The sequence below is a fragment of the Pristis pectinata genome, chromosome 2 (assembly GCF_009764475.1).
Source record: "Pristis pectinata isolate sPriPec2 chromosome 2, sPriPec2.1.pri, whole genome shotgun sequence".
In the NCBI taxonomy this organism is placed as follows: domain Eukaryota; kingdom Metazoa; phylum Chordata; class Chondrichthyes; order Rhinopristiformes; family Pristidae; genus Pristis; species Pristis pectinata.
This window is the reverse complement of record NC_067406.1, coordinates 63,132,099-63,144,476: the sequence shown is the minus strand read 5'-3', so window position 1 is coordinate 63,144,476 and position 12,378 is coordinate 63,132,099. Positions and strand designations below refer to the sequence as shown.

The following is a 12,378-nucleotide window of genomic DNA, read 5'->3' as shown; positions in this document are numbered from 1 at the left end:
TTTTGTGAGTCTTCCATTATCCAATTGTGTTACCTGCATGCAATCTGCTCTCAGTCCCATTTTCTAAAAAAAATATTTTTAGTTGATCTATTTTGAAGTAAATGGGAACTGCAAGGGACAGATTATCTACTGCTTTTCATCTTCCTTGCCTCTGTGCAATTGTTGTGTATTCAATTTCTGTTAATAGTTTATAGCTTTTTCTGCACAAGAAGGGGGAAAAACTGACTTACTAATTAAAGACTTTAAAAGAATACAAATACATATCGTCTTTACAAAACATTGAACCAAGGTTGCCTACCGCTGCTCAAATTGCAATGCAGCATTGTTACCTAGGAAGCAGTGAGGAAACCACAATATTCAACAGGGGCAACAAGCAAGATACAGGAGAAATTCTGGGTCAGGCAGCATTGGTGGAAGGAAATGGACAGTCAACGTTTTGGGTCAAGACTCCTCCTCATCATCCAGATGAAAGGTTTTGACCCGAAACATTGACTGTCCATTTCCCTCCACAGGTGCTGCCTAACCTGCCAGGTTCCTCCAGTAACTTGTTTGTTGCTCCAGATTTCGGCATCTGCCTTCACTTGGGTCTCCAAGATTCAGAAGGGGTCTCATTCAATTAAATATGGATCCGTAGCAATGCTTATGCGTTCCACCAGTTCAATTTCTCATAGCTTGGTATTCCTGTTAACTGCAGAAGCTCTGTCTGTTTTGATGAACTAAACTTAGTGTGGCAAAACTTTACAAAATCAGAACCACAGTTGTTGAAGAGGTGGAGCACTCTGAATTGCAGATGGAATAGTCATAGAGGAAAAGCGTTAACACAGATCACCTATACAAAGGCCACAGCAGCAATTTATCTGGGTTTGCTTTGTATTGTTGTTATCACTCTTGAGTTAACTAGTTCTGGTTAGTGATGAATACAGAGAACATGCTCTCACTACTCACTGCTTCAGTAAAGCAGCCAGCATAATCAAAGACCCCACCCACCCCAGACATTCTCTCTTCTCCCCCCTCCCATTGGGCAGAGGGTATAAAAGCCTGAAAGCTTATACCACCAGGCTCAAGGACAGCTTCTATCCCACTGCTATGAGACCATTGAACTGTCCCCTAGTACGATAAGATGAACTCTTGACCTCACGATCTACCTTGTTATGTCCTTGCACCTCATTGTCTGTCTGCCTGCACTGCACTTTCTCTGTAACACTGTAACACTGTAATTCTGCATTCTGTTATTGTTTTTCTTGTACTACCTCAATGCACTGTTGTAATGAAGTGATCTGTATGGATGGCATGCAAAACAAGGTTTTTCACTGTACCTCGGTACACGTGATAATAATAAACTAATTTACCAATTTACTCTGTCTCTGGGAATTGTGGTAACCTGCAATATAAGTTTAATAATGTATCATGTATAGAAACCTGCATTAGGCTTATCCACATCAATATGGATGTAACATTAATAACAGGATTAGTGTGGTGTGGTTGCCCAGTCAATATTTGGAAGGCAGCTCCAAATGAGCTCTGCTAAGACCTATTATGTTGAGTAAACCACCCTGTCTCGGTGTCAGAAAATGCTGGAAACAGTCTGCAGGTCAGACAGCATCTGTAAAAAGAGAAATATTTATCCTTTCGGGTCCAAGACATTTTGTCTGATGCATTGCCTTGGACCTGAAACATTAACTGTTTCTCTTTCCATTGATTAAAGCCTGACCTGCTGAGCTTTTCTGCTTTTATTTCAGATTTCTAGCATCTGCACTGGCTAAGTTGCCTGCACAGGTTTGATGAGTGTAACCATTTTCAAGTATGCTTCTTGTATTTTGTTTAAACCATTTCCCAGCTCATGCAGTAAGAGTGCAATTATTTTACAAGATTGGGAACTGACATCTCTTATGCCTTGTGTTTTCCAGTCATCCCGGAGCCGAAGCCCTTCCCCCGTCAGACGGAGCATTAGTCCCAGTAAGTGCAAAATGTTTTTAATGTTACAATCTGGAATGATTTAGACGTTGATTCTTGAATATCTGATGTAACCATCAGTGGTTCAACCCTCAGGCAGCAGGCTGGTTAATGCACTTGCATAAAACTCCTTTGCACATTACTTTAATACAGGTGCTAGCCAAAATGTGCACTCACTGGCCTATATGTTTAGCGAGGGTGAAAAAGGCTAAGGGCTGGTGTAAGGCTAAGAGGACCAGTGATGGGCTCCTGAAGAAATACGAACCAACTTCAAACATGAATATTGGCAGTATATTTGGATGATCATTTGAATAAAAAGTGGGCACAAGGATAATAATAAGTGTGCCAATATTCATCAAACATCATGCTGCTGCCATAATATCAAGAATTCTGGCTGCCATCCTGACACAGTATTGATTGTGTCCCAAATGCCAGAGATGGAATAATTAACATAAAGAAAGTAGCTATTAACACATTTGGTTTGCCCTGGAGCTGGAGGATGTGTTCTCTCCAAGACCAAACCTACAATTGGTTACAGCTAGAGGACCAGCACCAAGACCCTTTTCACGTGTTTGGTTTCACGTGTGCATCAACAGATGACCATAGACATTGCCTGAACAGAACTTTCTTTAGGGATTGTCATTCCATCAGGGATGCCTCTTTCAGTGATGTAGGCACTGGTGTGACATGGCTGTACATTGTGATCATTGTGATTGAAATAGGGGGAAAAGAAACCAAAATATGTACACAATCAATTCTTCCTTGATTCCAATCTGTCTATTTTGCAAGTGTGTATGAAAGTACCATTCCCACTTTAATCACATCCCTGACAGACTGTTTACCATCTCATAACTCCACAGCCAAATTTAAAGCATTTTAAGATGAACAAAGCTTACATGTTACAGGTGTAAAACCACTTATCATCCACTGTAATACATTATAAGTTTTTATATAAGTTTTAATCGGGAATAGTGGGGGCTGGACTGCGCAGGCACGTGACGTCAGCAGGTTAAAAAGCAAACCGCCATATCCAGTGGACAGTGTCAGAGCAGGCAGCTGAGTGAGAGGGAGCAGAGTGGTTGGGCTTTGGCTTAAGGGGCTTCGGCGTAAAGGGGCAAGGCGGGTGAATCGCTGGTAAGTAGGTAAAGGTAAGGTTTTACCTGTTACCTGTTTATAAATTTTTAAGTAGGAAAAACTAGGGGGAATAAAAAAGAGAATTAGTTCAGATGGAGGACATGGTGGTGTGCTGCAGCTGCTTGATGTGGGAGCCCGTGGACCTTGTTGTGGTCCACGATGGCCACAACTGCAGTAAGTGCTTGAGGCTGGAGGAACTTCGACTCAGAATTGATGAGCTGCAATTGCAGCTTCAAACACTGCACAGCATCAGGGAGGGGGAGAGTTATGTAGATACTGTACATCAGGAAACGGTCACCCCCCCTTAGAGCAGGTACTTCTGGAGTCCAGGAAGTAGATAGAAGGGTGACTGTCAGGGGAGGGAAAAGGAAAAAGAAAACAAACAGGCAGAGAGAGCAGAGGACCCTGGAGGCTGTTCCCCTCAGTAACAGGTTTTCCGCTTTGGAAGCTGTTGATGGAGATGACCTGCCGGGGCCTAGCAGCAGTAGCCTGGTCTATGGCACTGGGACCGGTCCTGCTGCTCAGAAGGGAAGGGAGGAGAAGAGAAAGGCAGTAGTGATAGGGGACTCGATAGTCAGGGAAACAGATAGGAGGTTCTGTGGCAGTGAGCATGAATCCCAGACGGTAGGTTGCCTCCCAGGTGCCAGGGTCTGGGATGTCACTGATCAGGTCCACAGGATTCTAGAGCAGGAGGGAGAACAGCCAGAAGTCATGGTTCATGTTGGTATCAACGACATAGGTAGGAAGAGGGATGAGGTCCTGAAAAGTGAGTTTAGCGAGCTAGGCAGAAGGCTGAAGAACAGGACCTCAAGGGTAGCAATCTCGGGATTGCTGCCAGTGCCACGTGATAGTGAAGGTAGGAATAGGAGGAGATGGCAAATAAATGCGTGGCTGAGAAGTTGGTGCAGGAGGGAGGGTTTTAGATTTTTGGATCATTGGGATCTCTTCTGGGGAAGGTGAGACCTGTACAGAGAGGACGGGTTACACTCTAACCTGAGGGGGGCCAATATCCTTGCAGCCAGGTTTGGTAGGATGGTTCAGGAGGGTTTAAGCTAGATTGCGAGGGGGAAGGGAACCGGAGGAGTAGGTCAGAGGAAGAAGGGGATGGGGAAAAGTCAGATCTGACAGGTAGAGAGGCTTTGAGGAAGGAGAAGCAGAGTACAGGCTACAAAAGTAGTAAGGTAGATGGGCAAAAGTTCATTTACTTAAATGCAAGAAGCATCAGGAATAAGGGAGATGAACTGAGAGCTTGGATAAGTACATGGGACTACGATATTGTGGCTATTACAGAGACATGGCTGACATTGGGGCAGGAATGGATATTGAATATTCCTGGTTTTCAGTGTTTTAAAAGGGATAGGGAGGGGGGGAGAAGAGGAGGAAGGGTGGCGATACTGGTCAGGGACATAGTTACAGCTGCAGAAAGGGTGGATAATGTAGAAGGATCCTCTCTAGAGTCAGTATGGGTGGAAATTAGGAAAAAGAAAGGAGCAGTTACCCTCCTGGGAGTATTCTATAGGCTCCCCGGCAGCAGTAGGGATACTGAGGAGCAGATTGGGAGGCAGTTTTTGGAAAGGTGCGAAAATAGCAGGGTTATTATAATGAGAGACTTCAACTTTCCAAATATTGATTGGCACCTACTTAGTGCCAAAGGTTTAGACGGGGTGGAGTTTAAGTGTGTCCAGGACGGATTCCTGTCACAGTATGTAGACAGGCCGACTAGAGGGAATGCCATATTAGATCTAGTTTTAGGTAATGAACCAGGACAGGTGACAGATCTATCGGTGGGTGAGCATTTGGGGGACAGTGACCATTGCTCCATAACCTTTAGAATTGTCATGGACAGGGATAGGAGCAAAGAGGATGGGAAGATATTTAATTGGGGAAAGGCAAATTATGAGGCTATAAGGTGAGAACTTGGGAGTGTAAATTGGGATGACATTTTTGAAGGAAAATGTACTATGGAGATGTGGTCGATGTTCAGGGATCTTTTGCAGGATGTTAGGGATAAATTTGTTCTGGTGAGTCAGAGAAGGAATGGCAGGGTGAAGGAACCATGGGTGATGAGAGAGGTGGAACAACTAGTTAGGAAGAAGAAGGCAGCATACATAAGGTGTAAGCAGCAAGGATCAGACAGGGCTCGTGAGGAATATAGAGTAGCAAGGAAGGAACTTAAGGGCTGAGGAGAGCGAGAAGGGGGCATGAAAAGGCTTTGGCGAGTAGGGTTAAGGAGAATCCCAAGGCTTTTTTCTACTATGTGAAGAGCAGAGGAATGGCTAGAGTAAAGGTAGATCCGATTAAAGACGAAGGTGGGAGGATGTGCCTGGAAGCTGTGGAAGTGGGTGAGCTTCTCAATGAATACTTCTCTTCAGTATTCACCAAGGAGAGGGGTCTTGATGATGCTGAGGACAGTGTTGGTGAGGGTAATGTTCTAGAGTATGTAGATATCAAGAGAGGATGTGTTGGAGTTGTTAGAAAATATGAGGACAGATAAGTCCTCGGGGCCTGACAGAATATTCCCCAGGCTGCTTCGTGAGGCGAGGGAGGAGATTGCTGAACCATTGGCTAGGATCTTTGAGTCCTCGTTGTCCACGGGGATGGTACCGGAGGATTGGAGGGTGGCGAATGTTGTCCCCTTATTCAAAAAAGATAGTAGGGATAGTCCAGGGAATTACAGACCGGTGAGCCTTACATCTGTGGTGGGTAAGCTGTTAGAAAGGATTCTAAGAGATAGGATCTATGAACATTTAGAGAATCATGGACTGATTAGGGACAGCCAGCATGGTTTTTTGAAGGGAAGATCTTGCCTCACAAGCCTGATAGGGTTCTTTGAGGAAGTGACCAGGAAGATTGATGAGGGTAGTGCAGTGGATGTGGTCTACATGGATTTTAGTAAGGCGTTTGATAAGGTTCTGCATAGTAGGCTTCTTCAGAAGGTCAGAGGCCAAGGGATCCAGGGAAGCTTGGCAGTGTGGATTCAGAATTGGCTTGCCTGTAGAAAGCAGAGGGTTGTGGTGGAGGGAGTGCATTCAGATTGGAGGGCTGTGACTAGTGGTGTCCCACAGGGATCGGTTCTGGGACCTCTACTTTTTGTGATATTTATAGATGACTTGGATGAGGGGGTGGAAGGGTGGGTTAGCAAGTTTGCAGATGACACAAAGATCGGTGGTGGTGTGGATAGTGTGGAGGGCTGTCAAAGCTTAGAGGGATATTGATAGGATGCAGAGCTGGGCTGACAAGTGGCAGATGGAATTCAATCCAGAGAAGTGTGAGGTGGTACACTTTGGAAGGACAAACTCCAAGGCGGAGTACAAGGTAAATGGCAGGATTCTGGGCAGTGTAGAGGAACAGAGGGATCTGGGGGTTCATATCCACAGATCACTGAAAGTCACCTCACAGGTGGATAGGGTAGTTAAGAAAGCTTATGGGATGTTGGCTTTCATGAGCCGTGGGATCGAGTTTAAGAGCCGCGAAGTAATGATGCAGCTTTACAAAGCTCTGGTTAGGCCACAAAGGGTGCAGAGGAGATTTACCAGGATGCTGCCTGGATTAGAGAGTATGGATTATGAGGAGAGACTAAAGGAGCTAGGGCTTTACTCATTGGCGAGAAGGAGGATGAGGGGAAACATGATAGAGGTATACAAGATACTGAGAGGAATAGATAGAGTGGACAGCCAGTGCCCCTTTCCCATGGCACCAATGCTAAAAACAAGAGGACATGGCTTTAAGATAATGGGTGGGAAGTTCAAGGGAGATGTCAGAGGGAGGTTTTTCACCCAGAGAGTGGTTGGTGCATGGAATGCGCTGCCTGCAGTGGTGGTGGAGGCTGATACATTGGTCAAGTTCAAGAGATTGTTAGATAAGCATATGGAGGAATTTAAGATAGAGGGATATGTGGGAGGAAGGGGTTAGATAGTCTTAGGTGTGGTTTGAAGGGCGGCACAACATATTGGGCCGAAGGGCCTGTATTGTGCTGTATTGTTCTATGGTTCTATAAAAATAATGCAATACTTAACTCGGGTTAAAGCATTCCAGCCACTGGTGTATAGTACTCTTTACTCACAGGTATTTTAACTTTAATTTTGACATTTTCTTTATGGCAGATAAGCTGACCCACAGAAATGTAGGAATTATTGTCAAACCAGAGAGCCCACCTGGAATAAGTTAACGCTTGATGTTTTTTCTTCTTAACCAGGACACTGAAGGACCAAAGTTGAAGAATTAACAGGTTGATAGACTTCTGAAAGCTTCCCAAGTAATGCCAAAAGCAGTTTTATTGACAGAAGCAAATATGTGCAGAAGCCAGAATAAGAATCTCTTGTGCCCCTCCCTGACCACCACCTTCTGGCTTCTACCCTTTTCCTTTCCAGTCTTGATGAAGCGTCTCAACCCAAAACGTCGACTGTTTATTTCCCTCCATAGCTGCTGCCTGACCTGCTGAGTTCCTCCAGCACTTTTTGTGTGTGTTGCTCCAGATTCCAGCATCTTGCAGAATCTCTTGTGTCCATGCCCTGTGACTCTCTGGTTAGGTCTCAGCTAGAGTACCAGACTTTAGGAAGAGTGTCAAGAACCTGGTGAGGGTGCAAAGGAGGTTTACCAAATGATGCCAGGGGTGGAGTGGTATGCAAGGGAATCGTTCTTTATTGAGTAAACAAATAGGGGGTTTTGATAGCAGGGAGAAAGGGTTTTCCATATCACTGGTTGATAAACCAGGAGTCATGGATTTAAAATAATTGGCAAAAAGAACCAGAGGGGAAAAGTTTTTTTTTCACACAAAGAATTGCTATGATCTGGAATTTTCTGCCTGCTGATGTGGTGGAATTAAATTCCATTGTAATGTTCAAAGGAAATTGGATATGCGCTTGAAAAGGGCCAATTTTCAGGGTAATGGGGTAAAATTGGAGTATGAAAATAAACTGGATATGTCATTCAAAGAGCCAGCTGCTTCAAAGAGGCTAAGAAGCCTCTTCCTGTGCTGTAAGCTTGTCTGATTATAAAAATAATTTATTATTGGTTATGGTCAAAACTACAATATACTGATTTCTGCAGTTGCTGTGATCACAAAATACATTGATAAGTATTGAAAGAATTTACTGAAACATTAAAACAAACAAGTCTTATTCTAGGAATAACAAAATGTTCTTTCAAAATCTTTAATTCATTGTTTTATTTATCTCAACCCCTGTAAACTGACGCTGATGCTGGACTTCCAAGATAAAATCAAAAAATGCTAGAAACATTCAGCTGGTCAGGCAGCATCTGTGGAGAGAGGAAGGTAAAGTTAACATTTCAAACCAATGACTCATCAGAATTCCTTAAGAAAAGTCATTGACCTGAAAACTTAACCCTCTATTTCCTTCTCCATGGTTGATGTCTCCCCTGTGGACAGCTTCTGTCACCATTAAACAAACTCTTGCTGTACTGTTGAAATCCAGGCATTTAGTGCTTGGAAATGGTGCTGAATGTAACTTGTGGGTAAAAAAATAGTTTCATTGACTGAAATCAAATAAGTTTTAAATCAATCAATATACTTATTATTGTTTTGGTGGTTTAATTGTACTTCATGTGAAAATCCTGTTTGCTAATTTTTGTTTCGTAATATCTTATTTATCCAACATGTTAACCTATAATGCAAAAATGAACTGTTTCCTAATAGAAATAAAGAGGGAAGAGGTAAGAACACTTCCCTTTTAATAATCATTAGTATTCACATTTCCATTGTTACAGGAAAATGCTTCCCAACCTTGGTTCACCTGGATGTGTGATTGCAGAATCATAATTCAGTAGAGTTCATCAGATTATTCTGATATTAAATTTGGCCAATGATTTGGAATAAAAAGCACAAAAACAGCTAATCTACAGCCAAATTAACTATTTTTGTATTACATCCTCCCCCCTTTGCAATGTTCTCCAGCTTTTCCTGCAGGTTACTTGTTGAAACACTTGCCATTCTTCCATGAGTATTTTGCTTCTATATTCTACATTTAATCTATTTTGGAGCCACTTCATAATGGAGAAATCCTACATTATTTACTTATTCCCATTTTGCCCAGATTTTATTGGTTTTATCTTATTTGGTATTTTTCTAGTTATGTATAACTTCAGTGGCTGTCTTCACCACAAAGACTTGAGCAAGGTAATAATAATCTAGAGTCACAAAGCCATAGTGCCATACAGCACAGAAACAGGCCTCTCAGCCCACCATGCCCATGATGACCTCTCTGCCCATCTTTACTAAGCCCCTGCTACATTTAATGTACACATTATTTCAGAAAACTGTCAAGGTAAGAATATCAGAATTATCTGCGCTTTGAATCTCAGACTGTGATAAAAGTGCGATACAGGTGTGTATCTGAAAGTGCGTAGCATCAGTATATTTACTAATTTAAAAGCTTTATCATTATCCTGCACACAAGCACTTTTTGTCATAATCATGGAAGATCAGAGTAGTTGAACAACAGCAAACAGAATTCCTATTGTAATCTATGGTTAATTAATAGAGGCAAAAATAGGAATCACAGTCGCAGTTTTTCTTCATCTGTTCATTCCTTCATCCACCCCCCCCCCCCCACCCCATAGTAGATATTAAACACTTGGAATGTCTAATGCAGTGCCTTTTCATATATCAGAAATGAGATCAAATGCAGCTCCAACAGATGGGTCAATAATCTTCATTGTTTTTTGGCTCTATGGGTCTTTAATCAAATGAGTTACTTTTGGAGTAAGTTTAAGGCAACAAATTAGCCACACAGAAAAGCCACTGGAAAACTGCTGTTCAAAATAAAAAAAGAAATCACACAACCAAGGCATATTTCTAGGGCAGGAGCGAAAGAAGATCAAAAAAAGCTGCAAATGTCTGAAATCTGAATTAAAAGCAAGAAATGCTGGAAACACTCAGCAGGTCAGGCAGCATCTGTGGAAAAAGAAATGCAGTTAATTTTTCATATTGAAGAACCTTGGTTAGAAAGTCTCCAGCATTTTCTGTTTTTATTGCCAGATGGAAGGAGCTTCAACCTGTAACTGACCTGTGCTCACGGCTGACACGAAGTGCTTGATGTGAGAAAGCACCCATACCCCTGCTCTCACCTCCTTTATCTTGATGGCCAAAAATTTTTGAAAGGGAAAAAGACAACAGGAAAACAAAACTTTAACATTTCAAAGGAAGTAAGATGCATTTTTATTATTCATGCCATAACAACTACAAAATATATGGAAAAAGAAACATTTGCTCAGCATTTGTTTCTCTGTTACTTTCATTTGCTTAGACATCCAGCAGCCAAAGAGTCTGCAAGAACAGCGGTGTTCACCTGCAGTTGTGGCATCACACAAGGCTAACACTAAGCCTGGAAGTTATTTTTTATCTGTCTTCATTGACAATTCCAGACTCAGAAACAAAGTCCTTAGTACCTCCTGGATGTTGCTGCTTAGCAGAAATGATTATAAAATGAACAATGGACATGTTCTTACTTTTTCATTTCTGCCCATTGCCTTCAAAGAGAAATATTGCTCTTTTTCCCCAGGGAAGGGAAGGAGCTAATGTTATTAATTACAGCTTCAATGTTGGCACCTGAATCCCCTAAAGTATTTTCTAAGTATTAGCGGCAGTGATCCAAGTAACAAATTCTCTTACAGATTTTATACCTAGCAGGGTTCCTAACTAGATGCTGGAGATTTCACTCTTGTGGCATTCAGAGCTGTTGTACTGATTTGAAAATGAGAGAAATGACCACTTTAAACTACAGTATTGTTTTGGCTAATGTTCGAAAATGATACTAAATATTCATGGAGTGTATTGTTTTACTAAATTTTTTTATGATTTAGAAACTCATTTTATACATTTTTTTAAATTAATTGATATAATCATGTGTTTTGTTTTCATTGAAATTGAATGCATTGTGACCTAGGAAATTTTTACAATATTCAACTGAATTATTGTACAAGTCATGTAACATGTTTGGAAGAACATAAATAAATTCCTCCAATTTCACATCTATATGTTGGGTTTGGGGTTGATTGATTATCACTATGAGTTAGAGTGAGGGTGCTGAGTTTTATACAGGTTTTCCATGACTAGTGCACAAAAATATTTACACTTTGTACTGTTATTGTACAAGCATGAAAAATCTGTTAATGAGGGCTCTTCCCTAATAATATGCCTCAAAGTTTCAGATACTCCTTACCCATATACGGTGAGTGCTGCTTAGGAGATGCTTTCTCATGTGGGTTAGAAATTGGACCACAAGGGTTACAGAAGCCACTCAATGTCAGGCACCAAGGAGAGGCACCAAAATCACGTATCCCATAATATGAGGGGGAAAAAAAAGTTCTGCTTCAAAATGAATTGGATAGTTTTTCAGGCATCTTGGATGTCCAGCTACAGATGGCAATAAACGTCTTTGTGACTTTGTACGAAAAACATTGAGTGAGGCAGTCAGGGGCCCAGGTTATTAACCATGGATGTTGCTTAACAAGTGACTACCATCTAAAAGGTTTTTTTCCTAAGTTCAAATGGAACTGGAGGGAACAGAGTCCCCAGATCACACCTTTCATTGTCCTCTTCTAGGCGACAGTGGAGAGGGAGAGTTGGCAAGCAGGATCAGAGAGCCCACAGAACCATGAAGCGTGTGTGTGTGTGTGTGTGTGTGTGTGTGTGTGTGTGTGTGTGTGTGTGTGTGTGTGTGTGTGTGTGTGTGTTTGTGTGTGTGTTAAATGTGCCCCTGGGGTATATGTGAGGGTAACTGCTGGTGAGATTATTGGACTAGATCTGCTTCCTGGGTTAGACACACTGTCTGTTGAGGTAGAATTAATACTAGCACCTTTCTGAAGTTATTTAAATAAGGCTGGGCAGCTCATATGATGTGAGCAAACTCATCTAATCAATTCCTTGGCTGTGGTACCTTTTGCTGACAAAGATTTACCCTTTAGGATTTTGTCTCTTTTTTTCAAAGAAATGTTGCATGTTTTGGTGTATTGCTGATTTTGGAGAGATGAAGTTGATTGCAACTTGTTAAAGCTGCACTCGATTTGTAAGTTAAGCCTGCTTCCATAAGGAACGTGTCATATGTTATTGACAGCAATGGGGGCTGGGTAATTCAGCCACTGTTCTCCCAGAAACCAATATGGATGTGGCACACACGAAAGGCCAAGCCACAAGTGATCACAACTTTTTCATCTTTCACCAGGAAGTTTGCATTTGTCATAAAATCAAACATTGAATGTTAAAATTGGCCCATTTAAATCTTTGGTAACAAGCAATAATCACAGCTTGAGGTTTCAAGTACTCATTGATAT

General features: G+C 41.9%; 1 protein-coding gene across 1 annotated transcript in view; it reads left to right on the top strand.

The window, feature by feature from the left end:
- The window catches only part of spata18 (spermatogenesis associated 18), a 47,318-nt gene extending 39,861 nt beyond the window's left edge, over nt 1-7,457 (top strand). The window contains exons 12-13 of the mRNA XM_052035921.1: nt 1,908-1,956; nt 7,283-7,457. Coding sequence (XP_051891881.1) covers nt 1,908-1,956; nt 7,283-7,290 — 57 coding nt within the window. The 3' untranslated portion in view covers nt 7,291-7,457. The remainder of the gene's footprint in view (nt 1-1,907; nt 1,957-7,282) is intronic.
- The last annotated feature ends 4,921 nt before the right edge of the window (nt 7,458-12,378 follow it).